At 38.4% G+C, this 22511-nt stretch overlaps 1 protein-coding gene across 2 annotated transcripts in view; it reads left to right on the forward strand.

The window, feature by feature from the left end:
• ESF1 (ESF1 nucleolar pre-rRNA processing protein) overlaps positions 1–22511 on the forward strand; it is a 71690-nt gene that overhangs the window by 1621 nt on the left and 47558 nt on the right. For both annotated transcript variants that reach the window (XM_077814070.1, XM_077814071.1), the window contains exons 3-9: positions 54–759; positions 3551–3933; positions 8808–8921; positions 11297–11397; positions 12748–12900; positions 14939–15053; positions 17146–17281. In XM_077814070.1, the coding sequence (XP_077670196.1) occupies positions 69–759; positions 3551–3933; positions 8808–8921; positions 11297–11397; positions 12748–12900; positions 14939–15053; positions 17146–17281 (1693 nt within the window). In that variant the 5' untranslated portion in view covers positions 54–68. The remainder of the gene's footprint in view (positions 1–53; positions 760–3550; positions 3934–8807; positions 8922–11296; positions 11398–12747; positions 12901–14938; positions 15054–17145; positions 17282–22511) is intronic.

A 22511-nucleotide genomic window follows, 5' to 3' on the forward strand; every position in this document is an offset into this window, starting at 1 on the left:
ACTATATTAAGAAACAAATGGTTTATTGGTCTGTGTGTATTTTTACATTTTAGGTTTATCAAGTTCTGATGCAAAATTGTCAAAAAATGGCATCCAAGAAGGAACTGACTAGTGATCAGCGGTTTAGCCATGTTACGAAGGACCCTAGGTTTTGGGAAATGCCAGAAAAAGACCACAAAATCAAGATTGACAAAAGATTTCGGGCTATGTTTCATGACAAGAAGTTTAAGTTGAAATATACTATTGATAAAAGAGGCCGCCCTATTAACCATAGCTCTACAGAGGATCTGAAACGGTTTTATGATCTTTCAGATTCAGACTCCGATCTTTCAGGAGTTGACACCAAAGTATTTGCTGGAAAGAAAATGAAGAAAAAAAAGTTAAAATTGAGAGGAGGAGTAGACTCTGGGAAACTGCTTGACAAACCTACTGAAGGGGAAAGCAAAATAGTTTATCAGGAAATGGGCCACAAATGTGGAGCTCCATTGAAGTCTGATGACTCCCAGAATGGACAGAAAAGCATCATGAGGATTGCCAGCTCATGTAGCTCAAAGTTGAAAAAGGAGTGTAAGAAAATTAATGTAGAAATTGATCCTACACAGGATGATAAAGGACTTGTATGGAAAGGGAAAAACAAACAAATTGTGATGAGCTCAGATTCATCTCTAAGCAAACAAGAGACTTCAAAAGCAAGTAGTACTAAATCAGTCAAGGCTCCCAAAACAAAGTTTTCTTTAGAGGAAAAGAAAACTGAATCAGGTTTGTTAAATTTAAGGAATATGTTATCTTTTTTTAAAAGTATGTGTTTGTCTTTTGCAAGATCAGACAAAGTGGGTGAGGACATCTTATTGGACCGACTTGCAAGATCAGTCATTTAAACAACTAATCTAGCCATTTCTGCTTTTAAATATCTCCTCTATATGTGGAGTTTCATCTTATTGGGAGAGACTAATTTTTAAACAAGGCCAGTGGTAAAGCTGTTTCACGTTTGTTAGGACAGTTTGAAAGAATAAAACGGTAAAGACATCTGTCGATACATTCACCAAGGGAATTAGGAAGAAACTTAAGGCCTGATCCTGCAAACAAAAATTGCTTTAACATGTGAGCAACTTTAATCAACGTTCCTATGTGTTCACAGATTTAGGCCCTTACTTTGGGAAGAATGCTGTTTCAAAAGAGAACTGGTACAGATTAAGTCATTGCATTAAGAAAGGGGAAAAGCATACTTTAAAAAATATAGAAAATGTGTATGTTTGTAGAGTGTACTTAGTATTGTCAGAATAATTTTTAATTGCTGCAGTCTTATTTCAGATCTTGAAATTGATGGTGCAGTTTTGGTGTAATGTCTTATGTATGAATGTGTGTTTTCTTATTTAGGATTAAAACTATCCTGATGTTGAGACTTGAAGGAAAAATTTAAAATATTCAAAGCATTTTGGAACAAATTGCATATTGGTACTAAATAGTAAAGCAGTTAAACACTTCCTGATTCAAAAGTCTGAGATTGAAGATGTGATGTGCTTTTAGAACTTTTGGCAAAAAACATACTAGAATGAAATACTGTTACTGGAAAGGGTGAGTGGGCGGGACAGTTCATTTTCACATGTTCAAACTTCGAATTATTATTGTCTTAATGAAGTAGCAATATTTTGTAACATCTCTGTAGCCACCAAACATTTTGTGGTTATCACTGTGCTGCACTCTGTAGCCATGATGCTTCGTAATTGTAGCAGGATAGAATTCTGATTCTTCTGCTTCAGAAGCACAGGTGCCCACCCATCACTTGAGCTAAGGGAGAATCTTCTTTAGGAGTTGTCAGGTCTGATTCCCCACTCTGGCACTTTGAGTGCAGAAAGTGGGGGCCCGCAAGGCTTTTAAAAATGAATACTAGACACTCCAGGCTGGTATTAAACACCCAGAGTCACAGCGCATCTCTGACCTTGGATGGATAGATGGTGCCACCACCCAAGTGCAAAAAAACCCACCCCCTTTTGAGAACCCAGGAAGGAACACTTGGGAATTCCTTCCTGTGGGGTGCCCTCAAGCCCTTTCCTTCCCCTTCCCAGGAAGAGCTGAGAAAGAAAACAAAGGAAATCACCAGCTAATTAAACAACATATGTATAAATGTCATAGGGGCAAAAAAATCCAATCCTGTTCTTAAAAAAGGTAAATTTTATTAAACCAAAAAAGAAGGGAAATCCATTTGGAACATAGGATTTTGCTAGATCTTAAAAGAAACAATTACAAAAATTAAGCGTCAAGATTAAGCATCAAGCATCAGCTCTTTTGAAGTTCAGCTTAAAGGTTACAAGCAAAACAAAAGCATCTGGGGTTAGCACAGAGGAGTCCACAAGCCAATAAGAAATAAAATATATAACCCTAATAGTGTCTTCCTAGACATTCCCTGATTACTTACATATTTGGGGTTTCAGCAAAGTAGGGTTGAAGTATGATTTGATTTTTTCATACCTGGTTTTAAAGCTGCTCACAGCATAACTGCTGCCCTGCTCCCCTCTTTACTGGAGAACAACAGACACAAAGGGAAAGCTATTTTTCCAATTTTAAAAAGTTCTAGTCCTCCCATTGGCTCTTTTGGTCAGGTGCCTACTCACTTCCCTTTACCTGTGGACTTGTTAACCCTTTACAGGTAAGCAAATAGAGAACAGCTACTAACCGGGGTTTTATAGCTAACTGGCTGGCTGGGTGATCATAAAAGGGAGCTACCTCCCCTCTCCTTCTCCTTAATTTATCACAGGAGTACTGGGCCTTTGAGACACAGTTCGAAAATTCTGGTTCTCTTCAAATGGGGAAAGATACAACTACATCTCAGTTAGTTTAGTACAGAATCTCAGAATCCTGTTTTATCATAACTTTAACATAATTTTTGTGATTCTCCCCAGAGATACCTTGCCCTTGTCTATGTCTGCTGTGGATCAGCTCCCTGAGTTCACCAGCCTTTGGCAACACAAGCACTGCCTTCCAGGTCTCTCAGGCTGCATTCTCTCTGTGCGGGTTGAGATGGTACACATTAAGCCCCAAGTCCTCGGGGTGTTCCCTGCAATGTCCAGCTTCTTATCTACAGAACACTCAGAGAATTACCAGGCATAGACAGTTTAAGACATTGTGGCATTCTTTGGTGAACCACAATGTATATACCAGAATCAGGAGATTTCTGGAGCCCCTTGTCAGTTGTCATTAAGAGCGTCTTGGGTCACAATATTTCTGTTTAATTCATTGTTCAAATTTAATGAATTGGAGTGTTGAAATCCAAGTGACTCCATCTGCAATGACTCAGTCTTTTGGGGTATTCTTTTCCCCTTTTGCCTGATGTAGCCTCTCCAGGTGTCAGATTTTTATTTATTTATATATACAATATAGCTATATAAAAGTATATTTTTTTAAAAAAGAAACAATCATAACTTAGTAATGACTTAGACTGTAAGCTTCTTGCAACAGGAACCAAGTTATCGTTTTCTACATAAAGCACAGTACACATTATCGAACAGCATACACATATAAATAATATTAAATTTGATATTAACCTTTTCAGTGAATAAAGCTGCTATTGCATATGAACAAAGCAACATCAACAAAAGCCAGTTAGATGAAATTTCTAAAAACGAAGACTATTTTGATTGTGCCATATCCAAAGATGGTGGAGAAACAGGAGGGGAAGAGGAGTCGGAAGATGGTGGAGAAACAGGAGGGGAAGAGGAGTCGGAAGATGGTGGAGAAACAGGAGGGGAAGATAGTGATGGTGATTCAGAAGAAGATGAAAGTGACAGTGGGCCTGATCTGGCTAGGGGGAAAGGAAATATTGAAACCAGTTCTGAAGATGAAGAGGAAGATGATATGTCTGAAATATTTCCAAAGGAACCAGAGATCGAGCATGCCTGGAGAGAACTGCATACGGATGCTCCTCGTGCAGATGAGGTAAGGTTTTGGAATAGTCAGTGATTCTATAGTATAAACAGCATAGACTAATAGGATATTTCTGAGTGAAAAAATTGTTATAAAGTAACTGTAACTGATCGATCAAATGAGCAGAGTGGCAAAATTTTTGTAGCTAATTACTAAAGCTATCAAGCAATTAAATTAATCGCTATTCGTCGCACTATTAAATAATAATAGAATACCATTTTTATTTAAATATTTTTGGGTGTGTTCTGCATTTTCAAGTTTCAGAGTAGCAGCTGTTTTAGTCTGTGTCCGCAAAAAGAAAAGGAGTACTTGTGGCACCTTAGAGGCTAACAATTTTATTTGAGCATAAGCTTTCGTGAGCTACAGCTCACTTCGTTGCATCTGATGAAGTGAGCTGTAGCTCACGAAAGCTTATGCTCAGATAAATTTGTTAGTCTCTAGGGTGCCACAAGTACTCCTTTTCTTTCTACGTTTTCAAGTATATTGATTTCAATTACAACACAGAACGCAAAGTATACAGTGCTCACTATATTACTATTTTTGATTACAAATATTTGCACTGTAAAAAGATGAAAAAATACTATTTCCATTCACCTCATACAAATACTATAGTGCAATCTCTTTATCATGAAAGTTGAACTTACAAATGTAGGTTTTTTAATTTTTTATTTTACATAACACCACTAAAAATATAATGTAAATCTTTAGAGCCTAGAAGTCCACTCAATCCTTGCTGTGGATATGGAAAGATTTTTACCTCCGGATTTTGGCATGCAGTAGGGGAATGAATTGTGCAGGAAGCTTCTCTCCTCCCACCCTCCCCCTCCCTCTGGCTGCTTCTGGGTTAGCCTTTATTATTAGGACTGTCAAGTGATTAAAAAAATTAATCATGATTAAAAAGATTAATAGAATACCATTTATTTAAATATTTTTGGATGTTTTTTACACTTTCAAGTATATTGATTTCAATTACCACACAGAATACAAAATGTACAGTGCTCGCTTTATATTTTATTACAAATATTTGCACAGTAAAAAACAAAAGAAATAGTATTTTTCGGTTCACCTAATGCAAATAATGTAGTGCAATCTCTTTATCATGAAAATTGAACTTACAAATATAGAATTATGTACAAAAACTAACTACACTCAAAAACAAAACAGTGTAAAACTTTAGAGCCTACAAGTCCACTCAGCCCTACTTCTTGTTCAGCCAATTGCTCAGACAAACAAGTTTGTTTACATTTGCAGGAGATAATGCTGCTTACTTCTTGTTTACAATGTCACCTGAAAGTGAGAAAAAGGTGTTTGCATGACACTGTTGTTGTAGCTGGCGTTGCAAGATATTTACGTGCCTGATGCGCTAAAGATTCATATGTCCCTTCATGCTTCAACCACCATTCCAGAGGACATGTGTCCATGCCGATGATGGGCTGTGCTCGATAATGATCCAAAACAGTGTGGACCGGCGCATACTCATTTTCATTATCTGAGTCGGATGCCACCAGCAGAAGGTTGATTTACTTTTTTGGTGTTTCAGTTCTGTAGTTTCCGCATCAGAGTGTTGCTCTTTTAAGACTTCTGAAAGCTTGCACCACACTTTGTCCCTCTCAGATTTTGGAAGGTACTTTAGATTCTTAAACCTTTTTAGCGTTTGACAAATCTGCAGTGAAAGTGTTTTTAAAATGAACGACGTGTGCTGGGTCATCATCCGAGATTGCTATAACATGAAATATATGGCAGAATACAAGTAAAACAGAGCAAGAGGCATATAATTCTCCCCCAAAGAGTTCAGTCCCAAATTTAATTAACACTTTTTTTTTTTCCCCGAGCATCGTCAGCATGGAAGCATGTCCTCTGGAATGGTGGCCAAAGCATGAAGGGGCATATGAATGTTTAGCATATCTGGCACGTACATACCTTGCAATGCCGGCTACAGTAGTGCCATGTGAACGCCTGTTCTCACTTTCAGGTGACATTGTAAATAAGAAGCAGGCAGCATTACGTCCTGTAAATGTAAACAAACTTGTTTTTCTTAGCGATTGGCTGAACAAGAAGTAGGACTGAGTGGACTTGTAGGCTCTAAAGTTTTACGTTGTTTTGTTTTTGAGTGCAATTATGTAACAAAAAACCCTACATTTGTAAGTTGCCCTTTCAGGATAGAGATTGCACTACCATACTTGTGTGAGGTGAACTGAAAAATGCTAGTTCTTTTATCGTTTTTACAGTGCAGATATTTCTAATTAAAAATAATATAAAGTGAGCACTGTACACTTTGTATTGTGTTGTAATTAAAATCAAACATCCAAAAATATTTAATAAATTGGTATTCTGTTTCTTTACAGTGCAATTAAAAATGCAATTAATCGCAACTAATTATTTTGTTAATCGCATGAGTTAACTGCGATTAATCGACAGCCCTGTTTATTATTTAGTGTGTATAAATATTTATAAATAGTGTATAAATATTATTATTTATTTCATTATTTATTTAGAGGAGTGTTGGCTTATTGAAGGGGTAAGATTTTTTTTTATCTTGGAAAATCAGTATTCTAGAGATGGGAGGGGTGTGAGTTGTGCAGGAGAAGGGTGAATTCTTGATGCTGCTCCTGTTGTATTGAGTTTCTGAGCTCCCCAGGCGTGCCTCTTGTCCAAAGAGGAAGAGAGTTTGATCTTAGAAATCTGCATTCAGTGGGCGGGGGGAGGGGGAAGCAATGACTTGTGCAGGAGAAGTGTCCGGGAGGACGAGGGGTTACAGGGGTGGGGGAGCAGGCAGTGACTTGTGCAGGAGGAGCGTGAGGGAGGTATCTCGCCGCTGCCTCTGGAAGCGTGGTTTCTGGTACTGAACTCTCCAGGCTCTCCTTTTACTGAGCAAGGTGGGCACCTTTCAGCTGAGCGAGCCCTTGTTTGCAAGAGTGAGTGGATTTTACCTCCGGGACGGGGCGGCAGGGGAGGAGAGGCTGATGCAGGGAGGCTGAACTCGCCAAGCTCCTCTTCTCTATGGGGTTCCCCTGGAGTGAGGGGCTGGCCAGGGGCACTGGGGCACAGTGTGGTGGTGGGTTCAGTCCCCAGCGCAAGGGGCATGCTGAGGGTGGCGCAGGGTCAGTCCCTGGAGTGAGGGGCATGGTGGGGGTGGGGGTCAGTTCCCAGAGTGAGGGGCTAGCGGAGGCATTGGAGTATGGTGTGGGACTGGGGGGCGGGGTTGGTCCCCAGACGAGGAGGCGGCCAGGGGTGTTGGGGCATGGGGCGGGGCTGGCATTGGGGTATGGCAGGGTCAGGATCCCTTCCTCTCTGCCAGAACTGGGATAGGAGCCACTTTTCTTTTCTCTCCTCTCCTCTCCCCTCCCCGCTGTCTGGAGGTGGATTGGTCCCTCCACAGCTCCCTGTCAGGTCAGGTCCCTCCACAGCTGATGCTTCCCTCCCTGCCCAGATGTATGTGATTAACACCATTAAAAAAATTAACATGTTAATTTTGTTTTCAGTTAATCATGGGCATTAACTGAGATTAATTGACAGCCCTGCTAATTACTTATTAGTTCGTAGTATTCCTTTGTTTGAAACAATTAGACATGTTGGCTGCCTAAGAGTGAGCAATGTAGTGCTAATGTGAGATACATCAGTTCAGTTCATTTCTGCGTCTCTCGATGGTAGTGCTCTTGGTCCTTTGTTGGAAGGAGTATTTCATGTTGTTCGATTATGACCTCTGAAGCTTATTTAGACAGAGTTTAAAACTTCATTCACCATTAGTGTGCTGAAAGTTTTCTCTGGTAAGTGTGTTGGGGGGGTCTACTCTAGGCCAGTGGTTCTCAACCGTAGGCACATGTACCCCTGTGGGTACACAGAGGTCTTCCAGGGGGTAGTTCAACTCATTCAGATGTTTGCTTAGTTTTCATAAAAAGCATTAGTGAGGTCAGTACAAATTAAAATTTCATACCGACAATGACTTGTTTATGCTGCTCTATATACTATATACTGAAATGTAAGTACAATATTTATATTCCAATTGATTTATTATATAATTATATGGTAAAAATGAGGAAGTTAGCAATTTTTCAATAAGTGTGCTGTGACACTTCTGTATTTTTATGTCTGATTGTGTAAGCAAGTAGTTTTTAAGGGAGGTGTAATGTGGGGGTAAGTGAGACAAATCAGACTCCTGAAAGGGGAACAGTAATCTGGAAAGGTTGAGAGCCGCTGTTGTGGGCCATTTATCAGATTTTAAGGTTTTCATTTTTAAAAAGTTATGGTTCCAAAGGTAGCCTTTCAAGTTTGTTTTGTAATGTTGTCTGTCATCAAATGCAGACAGACATCCCTGGTGCTTCCGCTGCTGATCAAACTGGAAGTCATGCTTCCTGTAATGGTGCTGAAAACAGTCTTGTCCCTTCTGTGCTAGCAGTTAAACTTTTTTCCAACATTGCTTCAGGGGGACCTGTTGCTGTCAGCTCTTGTCAGGAAGGGATCTATTTCCTTTTAGGTCTGCAGAAGTTCCCTGGGGAAATGAAAGGTCACATTTTCAATTTGCAAAATTAAAAGCTTTAGAGCTGTGGGTAAGAAGCAGTAGAAGCTGTCTGTAGTTCTGTTGTCAGAAACAGTAGATGCATTCTAGGAAAGTGAAAGATAAAGGCCATCATAGAGCACATTGTATATTTGAAAAATAGTAAAGCCCGTTTATTGAACATTTCTGTTTGCTCTGTAGTAACTGCTTAAGAACCATGGACGTGTCAGTGTTGTGGGAGATGTCATTCTTATGTTTTTCTCTAAAGTTCAACACAGTGTGACTTCATCAAGGGACAGTAACTGGAAAATAAGACGTTTCCTCTCAGCAATCAGCACCCAAAAATCTTATTACAATTAATATATTTTTGCCTTCTTCTTCTTCAATGTAGATAACAAGTAGATTGGCAGTTTGCAACATGGACTGGGATAGGCTGAAGGCTAAAGACTTACTGGCTCTGTTTAATTCTTTCATACCTAAAGGGGGTGTTATATTTTCTGTAAAGGTAAGAACTATTTGAAAATAAAAATAAAAGTGAATTTTGATTCCAGCAAGTTGCTTTTCTTTCCCATTCCTTCTGCTGACTTCGTTTCTCCTCTCCCTATTCAATTGATTTGTATTGGTCCTTTATAAAATAAACGTAGGCTATAGCTCCACACTCTCCCTTCCGTTGGTGGGTGTTTGTGTGGGATGATAAGCTGACACAGCTTAATTTTTATTTGTGACATTGGTCTCAGTCCTGTTACCACTGAATTTAGTGACAACATTTCCATTGACACTAATAGGAGTAGAAGTCCTATGTGCAAAAGTAGCATAAAGTTCAAATGCTTAATTTTCCTTAGTTCATACAGTAGATTCTCTAAAATTCTGTCCCGTGTTATAGGTGAGGCTGGTAGCACCATCTAAAATCTTGGCTGCCTAATGCTTCTCATTATAAGACCCTGCTTTCAGTTACTTGTAACTTTGCCAAACTTAATCCATTTGAGTTGAAACTTTTTATGCTGGGTGTCTACCTCAGGCTGACCTTTTTTGGAAAATTTCAGCCAAAATGGTTTGGCCATTTCTGAGAATGAGGCTAGGAAAAAATATGTTTTGCCCTTGTTAAAAAGAACGAAGTGAAGGTTCTGGGGGAGGGGAAAATGCGATCATATAATTAGACAATCATAATGCATATACACAGGCAACCTTAATTTTGGCATTTCCTGACTTTTGAGTGCTTGACTTTGTTTTTAATGTAGTTTTGTATGTAATATACAGAAACAGAGCAGTATTGTCACTAAATGAGTAATTTATACTACAAAAACTCTGTGTGTGTGTGTAGCACTGTAGCTCTAACTTCGCATTTTAAGTAAACTACAAATCTGGTTCACCTGAAAATGCACAGCCAGGGTGGATGTGCAAGTTTTCTCCCAATTCTAGTTGTAGATTTCTTATGAGGGAAATAGTATTTCTGCAACATCACCAGTATTTATAACTAACCCCAGTAACTCTGTTCAGGCTTTTTACTGTGAAATAGTGTATTGTTTTCTGATACATAGGAATAGTGTCTCTGGCATTCAATCTACTACTAAAAATAAATGTTTTTGTCACAAACTTTCAGTTACAATTGAATTGATTCCATTTTTTCAAAACACAATTATTCATGTAACGTTGCATTGACTAGTCATTGCGTAAAGATATTTTTTCATAACCATGAAATCTATTAAGTTACCCTGGACCAGAAGATTGATGTTACAAGGTTGTGTGAGTGAAATAGCTACAGTGTTTAAAGATTGCTTTCATCTGAGCATTTACTACATAAAATCCATTACATTAATTCCTCTTGGGGAGTATTTCCTGGAGTAGAAATATATGTAATAAGAGGTTGGGTTTAGAGTGCTGAAAGTTAGGCGGTCTGAGCAGCTTTGGTCTTCTGTATTTTGTTTGGTTTTGTGATAGTGTAAGGGTTGTTTGTGTTCTTTGTTTAGGGTTTTTACACTCTCCCTACCAAATGCATTTGATGTTTGCTACCAAAAGAATTGGCAAAGTTGTACTATTCTTTACATAATAAATTGAATGAGACAAATTAATTGGGCACTTAATGCTCTCTCATCTAAACGTCCCATAATCTAAGCACTCTTCTGTCTGTCTTCTCTATAATCCATCATTTACAGTACTCAGTAGGAACAAAAAGTATCTTTCTGATTTTTTTTAAGCATGATTACTTTGTATTCTGTTCCACTGCTTCTGTTTAGTCAGTTTCGCTTTTTTTTTTTTTTGTATGGGTCTTTAACACAGAGAAAAAGAAGAGCAGAAAACAAACATAACTCCAACCCTGCAACCTGAGCTGCATGGTTAGACCCCTGAACCTGAGTGGAGTCTGATCAATTTTTGTGTAAGGTTCTGTAGGAGGGTATAAAGTCTTGGCTGAATGGATCAGCTCGCAGGATCAGGGCCTTAGACAGTAAAACAGTGAAAACTAGCAGGGGTATTGAGCTCAAATATAGTAATTCAATAGTTTCATTGTTTGTTTTTTTCTTTTTTTGGCAATTGATTCCAAATTGATTGTGTCACTTCAATTATTTGATCGCTGAACATTAATTCTGTAATCACAAGTTAATGTTATGTATTAGTACGTCAATTTAATTTGAACACACTTATATAGTTGCTTACCTTTATTCCTACAAGTAGTCATATTGAAGTCACTGAAACTACTTGTATGCTTAATTTTTAAGCAGATGTGTAAGTGTTTGCAGGATTGGATCCTTTAATGTTTTCTCACTTGAAAAAAAAAGTGATCCTCCGAACTCCTGGCTTGATATATTTTTTTTTTTCTTTTGGATGCTGTACACTGCATCTGTGCAATTGGCTTATAACCTTTTTTGTTTGGTATATTCGTAGATTTATCCTTCAGAGTTTGGAAAGCAGAGATTGAAAGAGGAGGAGCTGCAAGGACCTGTAGAACTATTAAGTCTTCCAGAGGATGCCACAGAGAAAGACTGGTATTAATTTAAACTACAAATGGTTGATAGTAGCAGGCCTCATTTGCAAATACCATGCTCTTAATACATTTGTAACATTATTATGGAAGTCTTATATTTTATCCTTTTTTTTTTAATGCTTTCTGGTTTTTCAGAGGGTGTTTTTAATTGAATCTGACTCATCATCACATCATATACTTGAATAAATTTGTTGGGACATAAAACTTAAGGCCCCAGTTGTGTAAATTGTTCCATGCAGGCTCTGGGAATCCACCTGGATGCAGAGGTTCATCTGCATGGATCAGCTTGCAGCATTTGAGTGTAGCTTGCTAAAACTTAAATCTACCTTTTAACCTTTACATGCTAGCTCAAAGTAAGAAATGATCAAAAAGACTGTTTTGACATGTTTCCACCTTGAGGACTTAGCTTCTAACAGAAAACATTCAGCATCTCACAGAGCGATACCTTAATATTTAATAAAGTGCAATATTTTTTTAGCCACTTAGCAAATAGCTAAGAAGTTTGTGTGGTGAAGACAGTTTTTGTAAATAACACCATAAAATTTTAATTACTTTAAAAATTAAATAGTTTTTCAGACATTGTGCATGTCTATATCTTAGATAGGGATTAGTTTATACAAATAGCTCATTTTGAGTAAAAGACATGGGAAAATGTAGTGGGACTGTGTGAGTTATTTTTCACCACTAGATGGTGATATCCCATACCAATGAGTAAAATCATAATTGACTGAGTTACAGAAATGGGATACAATTAAATTGAAAATGCAGAAAGTGCACTTATTTATGAACTGGAGAATTTTCCCAGGTTAACAACTTTAAACTCATATTTAATAGTGGTAAAATGGTCATATTTAAACTTAGTTAAATTAAACATACTTAACCATTGTTAAACTCATATTTAACAATGGTAAAATGGTCATAATGGTAACAGAAGAGAAAACCTGGAATAGTTAATGCACAGCATACTTCTCTAAAACTTGATTCTTAAGCAAGCACAAGGCAAGACTTTTTTGCTGCCAAAATTTGTACCTACGTTATCAAGAAGAGGCTTAGTCCTATCACATGTTTACTAATCAGCATTAAGGAAAATGTTTCTTCAACACACTATCCTGATTGTGGCATCTATGGAATGGCATCCATGCAGTTAAACCTTTATGCATATCTGTTCAGAGTCCCATAGAAGTTGGTGGGACTGTATGTAGCATAAGATCTGATCTTTTTGCTAAGTCAGGCCCATGTGTTGGTAATATATGGTTTTAAGAAGTTAAGTTTGAAAAGTATTTCTGAAGTTGCAACTTTGTGTCATTGTTTTAACAAAAGTTATTTGGATGTTGTCTTCACTTTTTTGTAGTATTTATACGGAAAAACTGAGGGATTATCAGTTCAAACGACTGAAATACTTCTATGCAGTGGTAGAATGTGATTCTCCTGAAACAGCCAATAAAATTTATGAGGAGTGTGATGGACTGGAATTTGAAAGTAGCTGTTCTTTTGTAGATCTCAGGTAAAGCAAATGGCGTTTGTGTTTTTTTTAACAAAAATTTAAAGCAAGTTTAAAAAATTGGAAATAAACTGAATCATTCTTCTATCAAACTTAGCAAAACTGTATAGTACCTTGGAAATAAAACATGCATTTTGGTTATATCTGGCTTTGTCAGAAAAAGCAAAAATCCCACCTTAAAGAGACTGTTTTTAAAAGGGGTTCATGATACAAATATTACTACAGCTGCTTTTTCAGTCATCTTCTACAGTCAAGTAAAGCAATAGGATGCTAATAGAAAAACACCGTAACTGTCTTATGTTTGGTTTGCTTCCTTCACCTGAGGCACGAGATGAACTGGTTCCTTTATTACAGTTGGTTCAATGAATAGCAAATGTATAGCTGCTATTGTTTTCAGGCTGTGCATCTTTGTTCTCAGGCTTTATGATTCAAAGTCAAAGCTTGATCACTTCAAACCTCATATTTTTAAGAAGGCAGGAGGCTAAACTACAGTCCTACTTTGTCACCAGACTATTCCTTTGTTTGCACAGGGAAGAATTCTGTTGTGCCATCGTCAATAAAAATCATCTCTGTTAGATCCCAGTGTTGATGAGGGCTTAATTGCACGTGATGGAAAAAAGCGAAGGTGTATTACCTCATAGACACTAGGTGTTGTATTTCAAAGGAAATGACTTAGACATATACTTTTTGTGTTCCTGTTAATGAAACTTTCACATCCTAGAAAGATCTTGTCTTACAGCACAGGAACCTTTTTGAGATTCCCCAGAGCCTGCCTTTCTTTTCTGCTTAACGTATTAAATTAGAAAAGTAGATGTTTTTGGAGGTGGACTGGGTAGCTTTCATCGTTAGGCAGTTGCATTTCAAGGGACATAATCTACTTGAACCCTACTCAGTTTTTTAAAATGAGGTTAAATAGTTTCAGGCATTAAAAATACACATGAGATCCCACAGCTAATAGTTATGACTTTACAATCATATTTTCTATTTTTAAACAATGTTTCTCCTTATTGACCTACACAACATGGGAAACAACAAAATTGTCTTTACACCAAGTTCAGTCGAATGCACGAAGTTGGCTAACTGAAAGGGGGAAAATATTCTCTAGGTATAAGCATTGTGTAAAAATAGTATATAAACAATTTTCAGACCGATTTTTTCTGATTTTTTTAAGATAATATCTCTTTAGGATTTCACAGCTTTATATTGACTTCCACTTGTCTTCAAAATTGCTTTATTTTTCTTTCCTAATTTGTGACAATACTGAAAATAATCAGAACTGTTCTAGTAGATCTATCCTGAAAGAGCAGATAGGGCTTAGAAAAGTAAGGTTAGTTTTTATAAAGGTGTTTTCCTCTCGTCTCAAAAATGCTGTGGTCAGAATATGAGAATTAAGAAGTAAAGTTGAGAGATTGTCTCCTTAAACGTTATGTTGTACATATTCTGTGTCTTGATCTTCCAGGAAACACATAAATATGTTCAGTGATAGATTTAGGGTTATTTTAATAATCCCACTCATACTTGATATTTTTAACTGGTTCACTTCCATTTTTAATCAGTGTTGTTTGCCCATGTAGGTATTCCTGGCCCCCCCCCCAAAAAAAATGCATCCTAAGGTCTCTAATCTATCCTGTTTTAATGATTTATAGTTTACTTACAAATCATACCTGTTGGAAGCATTCCATGCCTATGCTGGCCGTATGCAAAGCACTACATTTTAAAAATTCAGAGTAATCAATTTAACTTAAATTGTAATTCTTTTCAAAAATTAATTTGACTTACCTTTTTCACAATATTTTATAAAATACGGAGGATGTAGAAATTGAATGTACAGTGCAAACCGCAAATATTAACTTGTCTGATATGGTTTTTATCCTTTTCCTGAATGTTGCTCTCTTTGGGCTTATCCACTTCTTATCCTAGCAGATTCTTCTATATTAATGTGCACGGTTTTAATTAGAGAGAAGCTGAGCCTATAACTATTTGTTCTTTTGAAACATCACAATATGTGTTTGAATAACAAGACATCTTCTTTGCCTTTAAGATTTATTCCAGATGATGTTACATTTGATGATGAGCCAAAGGACATAGCCTCAGAAGTGGATGGAGCTGCATATAAACCAAAGTACTTCACATCTGCTGCTATGGGAACATCAAAGGTATCTTAACAGTGTTTTTGTAACCCTTCGTAATTTGTTGAGCTTCGCTTTTCTTGGTTTATATAAGATATGTAAATAATAGATTGGTGGCACTGGTGATAGTGGAGAAAGGATTGTGGAGATGTACACATCAAATAGATATTATATGTCAGGAGTCAGCAACCTATGGCATGGTGTGCCAGATTTTAATGGCACGCTGCTGCCTGCCAGACCCGGGCAGACAGCAGCGTGCCACTAAAAATCCTGCCTGGCCCGGCCCGCTCTTTTCCACTCCCCGCCCACCATGCTCTCCTTGCAGGGCAGGCAAGCTTCCCCCTTCCCCCACCTCTTTCCCCAGCATGTGGGGTTCCTGCCCCTCTTCCTCTCCTTCTCTGCAGCTGATCAGCTGATGGCCCTTGTTATGGAGGAGGAGAGGAAAAAGCAGAGCCGCAGCGCGCCTCTCTGCTCCGGGGACCTTGGGGAAGAAGGGTGGAATCAGGGCATATCCCCTCTAGCCCCCTGCCTTGAGCCGCTCAGGGCAGGGGGCTGGGAGCACCCCCATGACCCCAGCCCACACCCACAGCCCTCTGCCCTGACCCCTGCACCCCCCTCACATGCTCCCAGCCCTCTGCCCTGACCTTTGCACCCCTGCCCCACAACCCCAGCCTTGACTCTTGCACCCCCCACATTCCCACTCCCACCCTGAGCACCAAATGGGAGCTCCTGCACCCCACCTCCCCATTCCCACCTGCACCCCTCGCACCAAATGGGAGCTGCCCAGGTAAACGCTCCACACCCAAACCTCCTGCCCCAACCCTGAGCCCCCTCCCTCATTCTAGCTCCTGGCCAGATCCTGCACCCCAACACTCAGCCAGCTCCTTCACTCCCAGCCCTGTTCTCAGCACACTCCCACCCTCATCTCAGTGCAGAGATAGGAAGAGAATGGCTAGAACCAGGGAGAAGGTAGGTACCCACTCTGTGTTGGCAGGCCGGGATCCCAGACCGGGAGCCGGGACCCTAGCTGTCAGGAGCTGGCGGACGGAACCCCAGAGCAGCAGCGGGCTGAGCCGCTCAGTCCACTGCCAGTCTGGAGTCCTGGCCGCCAACCCCGCTCAGACCACTACTGGTCTGGGGTTCTGGCTGCCAGCCCCTTGCCAGCCGGGGTCCCGGCTGCAGGCCCCGCTCAGCCCGCTGCCGGCCTAAGTGAACGGAACCCCAGGCCGGCAACGGGCTGAGCGGGCCGGTGGTGTAAGATCAGCATTTTAATTTAATTTTAAATGAAGCTTCTTAAACATTTTGAAAACCTTGTTTACATACGACAATAGTTTAGTTAATATATAGACTTTTATAGAGCGAGAGACCTTCTAAAAAACGTTAAAATGTATTATTGGCATGCGAAACCTTAAATTAAAGTGAATAAATGAAGACTCGGCACACCACTAAAAGATTGCCTACCCCTGTTTGTATGTGTGTGTTACCGAGGCATAGATTGTGACTATAGTTAAGACTGAGTTTCACGCTTTAAATGGATTCAACCTCATTGTTATAAATGAACAGTAGTGTTTATCATCCTTAAATTTACCCCACTTTCAGTTTGAATATAGAATGAAATTTGATTATTTAAAAGAAAATATTAATTGGACTGACCTGTGTATTTTAAGAAATATAGCACCGCTTCTTGCCTGTTTTATCACAAATGATCTTATTGATGCAATAGCAGACTCTTCAGACTTTTTCCAGATAGCTAAAACTCATTGAAATTTTGGGCATATAGGGAACACTAGAAGAAACTAAATACTATGCATAGGGTACATTAGATGAAAATATGTTGTAATTAAGTTATTAATGATTGTTTATATCTACTTGATTTTTATGGAGATGCTTGGTAGCAGCTCCTTAGTTAAGACTGGTTCTTAAATGCATAAAATCCTGTTACCAAAAAGTCAGTTGCCTTTTGAAATGAAATGTCAGTGATACCCTTTGATTTTTTTTTTTCTTTGTAGTCTGTTTGTTTTTTCTCTTGTTAAACTTGTAATAGGAAGTATTACAAACTGCACTCTGGGCAAAAACTTAAACTTTAACTTTTACATTTTATATGTCTTTTTTTCTAAAGGTAGATATCACATGGGATGAGACAGATCATGAAAGAGTAACTTCGCTACACAGAAATTTTAAAAAAGATGAACTTCTTGACATGGATTTTCAAGCTTATTTGGCCTCATCTAGTGAAGAAGAGGAAGAGCAACAAGGTACTTATAATTCATATGCAGTGTTTGCTTAAGTTATGAGCAACACAATTCAAGAGCATACAGTTTGTAGGTTAGTAATAAACTCCAGATATGTTTTAAAAACTATTTTACTGATTTAAACTTTCTTTTTCTTAAATATGATTGATGAGGGACAGTATTTTGTCCATAGTAAAGGTTGTAATAGTTAGGAACCATTATGGAGAGAGTATATTCCCTTCAAAATTAAAGGTGACTGTTAAAGGGCAAAAAATGGAGTTGGGCCCTTTTTTGTTTGTGGTATGTAAAGAAGTCCCGAAAGTTTGGTTTTTTACATTTAGCTCTATTCTACATTGGGAACTTCTGTGGTGACTGGAGAGCTAGTGAAATGGTGACAAAGCTAGAGCAGAGGGAATGGAAGCTGTACATTTGAGAGGGGAAACATTTTTCGGTGTACCGTTCAAACTGGGTTTTTTTGTTTGGTTTTTGTAACTGCCTGGTTAAGGTCAAAGACTAGTGAGCATTGGTATAAAGGAAGCCTTTGTTTAAATATTCCATATCTTTGGTCCTTCAATTAGGGTATGGTGTGACAGCTCATAGTAAACATCTGGAGATATCAAGAGGTCCTCCAGCAAATCAGGGAAGATGAAACTTTTGACATTCCTGTTAATAAGAAAACACACACACAGACACAAGCCATCCTTTAAGTTGTTTGTAGATCATGTTTAAGGATACAGTCATGAGCTATTATAAAGGCCTATTTTAACACCTCCCACCCTTATAGCTTTGGCTAACAAAATTGGTTTGGCCACGCAATTGCCATTTACACTGAAGGCTAAGGAGAATTTTTCTGTAATGTTTGAGGAGAATTAGTCAAACTGCTTTTAGTTATAGGTCTTAAAAATTTAGTCCTGAAATTTTGTTTCTACCTAACATTTCATTCTATACTGTGAGCTTAAAAGCAGCTTTTCCTTTCTGCACAATTAACTGTTTCTATACTGTTAAAACTCCTCTAACTCATGTATGAACTGTAATTGAAGAAACTATTCTACCAATTGTAGTATTGTTACACAATTGTTTATTGGTTATACTTTTGTAAGAAGTCTGCCAGCTAATAGCTGGTTACATTTCAGAAAAAGCATAAGCTTCCTATATTGTATTGTAAAAGATGTTTTCTCTGAAGTCCAGTGGTAGAAAGAACATTGTGGTTATGAAGCTAAACGATGAGGGTTCTAGTCTCTGGTTTTTTATGGTTTTCCTCTGTGGTTTCGAGGCCAACTAGCTGCAGTTTTTGTCCTTTTTTGTGACTCTCCATTAGGTACAAACACACTCCACCCTCACCCCACAACCCTAATCCTGGCTGATGTGGAGGGGAGGCCCTGGGCTGGACCAAATCTGTGTGTGTGGTGTTGCAACCAGGCATGCAGGGTCGCAGCGCCACTCAGGTTTGGCTTGGCTGTCCCCGACCCCCCTCGTATGATGATGGGACAGCCAGGTGAAAGCTGAGCAGTGCTCTGACCTCTTGCACCAGGTCTCAGTGCCCTGAGTGGGGAGCCAGGCCCAGCACCCTGGAACAGGAGCCACCGCTGCAGGCTGAATACATGGTGGGCTTGCTCTCCTCTTCTCTCCCGCCCACCCCCCCAGCCCCCTCCACGCCTCCCCTCCACAGCAGGGTGGGAGAAGTGTACCTTTGCCTAGGTGGGTTTATCTGGCCCTGGATGTGACAATCCATCTAGGACCTTCCCAGGACCAAATGGTGGTGTGGGAGTTGCTCAATAGCAACTTTCTCTCTAATATTGGTAGTTTTAAATTATAAGTGTTTAAATTTATGCCCTTTAAAAGTTTGCACTGGAAAAGTATTTTTTATGATTACTTTCAGAACAGTTGAGGATTTCTTTGGCAAGCTTAAAACCTATTTTTTTAAACATCCATAACTTGGAGATGATTAAATTTTTGAAATGATATTCATATATCAAACTTTTTTTCATTTGTGGGGATTTTTTAAAAAAAGTTTGACTGTAAACTTGAAACAGTATATACTTACTTTGACTAGAGCATAGGATAGCAATGTGAAGACAACTAGAAAAATCTGCTTATCATTTGGTACAGTGACTTGTGCTTTAAAGTCTGTATGGCCCAATTTGTGCTTTATAAAGTCTGTGCAAGGCAAGGAGATGCTGAGGAAAAGCTCCACAAGGTAGTGCAAGATAAGGAAGAATAGAAATTGGGGATTTCAAGTTCTAAAGCTCTGTAGCTTGTGGGGTGGTGAGAATCATGCAAAGCTTGTGAACTCTGCAGATTAATAACGTATGTCTAGGGAACCAGGTGTCTTGTGGAGTTTGAACTTCTGGGTTTCAATCAGAGATGCAAGAGAGGAAGGTAGGGGACCCTGTCTTATTCCTAAAGTGTCTACTGGCCTTGCATTCTTTAAATAAGGAAATTAATAGACGAACTTTATTTAAATCAAGATTGCTATTGTGTATTTATAATAAACTTTGCAGTTAATCTTTCAAAACAAGCAATTCCCTTCTGCAAGACTGAGCATTTGCACGTGTGGAAATGGACAGTTCAGTGTACATACGCATATTCAAGCATACACAGATGACATCTCTAAAATAAATATTAATGTAGAAAATATCACTGTGTATTCATGAAACAACCGCCTCCGCCCCTGAAAAACGGTCTAATATCCATTTAACAGGCATATTGTAATAAGTTGCTTCTCATAATAACCATAATACCAGTATTACATTATACAGACTTGCTGTCTGCTTCTCCTCTCTATGGTGAACAGTTTAATTATTAGCCTGATTTGAATGTTTTTTGGGGTTGTGTTTTTTGTTTTTGTTTTGTTTTTTTGCAACCCTCAGCCTCTGACTATAGTTAATTGAATGAAGATAGATGTGTGGTCTGTGTTTGGAAAGTGTGGTCTTTAACTTGGAGTAGGGATATGGCTAGGGTGGTTAGCAGGACAGATTGTTTTTTGACTTTGGAATGGTGGATGGGTGGGAGAAAGATGTTTGTCTGCTGGTCACAGCTAGGTGATTAATTTGAGGAGGGTGTATTCTCTGCTCTTTATATAGAGGATAAGGGGGAAGATGTGGGAATTTCTGGCTAATAGATGGTGAAGTAGAGGATGGTCTGAGAGCTACATGCTGTGGATGAGTAGTGATTTAAAAGTTTGTAGTCCATACTTCATTTATATCTATAGCACATGTAAGAGGGTTTCTGGTAGCATGGTGGGAATCAGTGTGCAGAGCTAAGGCTGTTTTTTGGAATCACATTTTTGGATAGAAAAAATAGTTTTTCCTGAATACTGAAAGGTCCACACATATTTTCCTTAATGAGTCTTTTATATTTTAAATACACTAAATCATAACTAAATATGACCCAAAACTATTCAAATTTGTAACTTTAATTCTTTTTAGTGTCAGTTATCTTCCCATAAAGTTTAAATCACCAGCAGAGAATTTGATTGCTGCAGTTATTGTTAGGCAGGAAAGATCTTTACCAAGATCTGTACTATTTCTAGTCCGTCTGATTATGGGAGTATTTCTCTCAAGTGTCCAGTGAATTCACTAGCCTCATTGCAGTCTGTTCAATCCTCACTAAAGGAAAAGAGATGTTATTGTTAGTTGCTGTTTGTTCTGATATTTTTAAAAAGGAGCAGGATGTACAGTGTCTTTCAGTTCTTTCAAGAACCTAGCCTTCTAACTGTACAACTGTGGATGTACTTTCCCTCTTCAAAATCTTTTAGAGGGTATTATCTTGTATTACCAGCTCAACAGAACATTAAGGGGTATTTTTAGTATATTTGCCAAGTTAATGAAAAGGAAGAGCTGTGATTATATGTTTTGGGTTTTTGTTACTAGGCACTCCTTTTATTAAGGGAACATTAGTGACATAATGTAGTGATACTGTCTGTCAACCAGTTTTCAGTTCTCTCAACTTTCTTTGGGGTGCAAGGAGAACGCAATATAACTTTAGTAAATCCTCTGGTATATATTAGTCAACATGTTGTCATTTATAGATTCCTAAATTCCCTAATTTACTCTCCCTCCATATGAACTTTATGTAACCTTACCACCACTGTCATAAAGTAAATTGGAAGGAATATAAAATGTTGTGAAGCTTTGGTCAGTTTTTTCAAATAGTTTTAAAAACTGATGTGGGACACTTGCAGTGTATTAAAGGAAGCTAATAATCAGAGATGAGTTACGGGAACATACAGGAGATCTTTCCATCTTGTTTCAAGGAATTGCTCCAGTTCTTTTACTCAGAGCCTAGGGAATTCATCTGGCAGCAGCCTCTGCTTGGTAATATCATGCCAAGAATAATGCCCCTTTGGTCCTCATTTTACTTACGAATGAATTTTAAAACACATTGCTACGAGCTGTTTTTAAATACTTTGTCTATAGAAACTTTACTCAGGTTTCTCAGAGCAGTAGGGGAAGGGCAAGTTAGTTATTTAACAAATAGTCTAATTTTTCTTAACTCTTGAAAGATTCCAGGTGTGCAGGGAGAGGTAGTGCATATGGTGGGGTAATGGTGGAAGTGGACCTTCACGGTGAGTGACCCAATATGTTAGAGTTTCAAAAAGTTCTGTTACTGGAGGGAGAAAAAAAAAATTGAACTGTCATCACACTTGGCAGTAGTCTTTCAACATGGAAAGGTCTTGCTTCTAATTCTGTTTTTTAACAATAAGCTTTTAACAGAAAGAAATACATTGCTATTTCTTTAACATGTTCCTGATGTTTTATTCATTGACTTGTTGGGTGGAATCCTGTCATGTATCTCATATTATTATTGAGGCACTAAGCACAAACAGAAAAAATGAATTTCAGCTGTTTGAATGGAAATGTAAAAGTGTGATAGGGTGGAAAGAATGTTAGGCACTTTTTTAATTTATATTTTTTAACTTATAAAAGTATTTTATTTATAAATAGTGTTTCTTTTACCCTATCCGAATCTGCTTTTATATGGAATTTTTAAAGTAAACAATGTCTGCCATGGCTGTTGGCATTGCTGTCATAAAACATTTGTGTAATGTCAAGCATTTCAGTGACCTTGTATGTTCTGGTTCATAGCATAAAATATCTCCACTATTTTGCTCCTGTATCTTTCTTTATTTGAGGTAATATGTTCCAGTCACTAATTCACTTTGTACTGTGAATTAAAATCTAGCGCTTAATTGCTATTTTGGGCAGGAACCACAGTGATCAGTTTGGCTATTTTTAAGGACGCTCCAAATTAG

This window comes from Eretmochelys imbricata, chromosome 3 (assembly GCF_965152235.1).
Source record: "Eretmochelys imbricata isolate rEreImb1 chromosome 3, rEreImb1.hap1, whole genome shotgun sequence".
In the NCBI taxonomy this organism is placed as follows: Eukaryota; Metazoa; Chordata; order Testudines; family Cheloniidae; genus Eretmochelys; species Eretmochelys imbricata.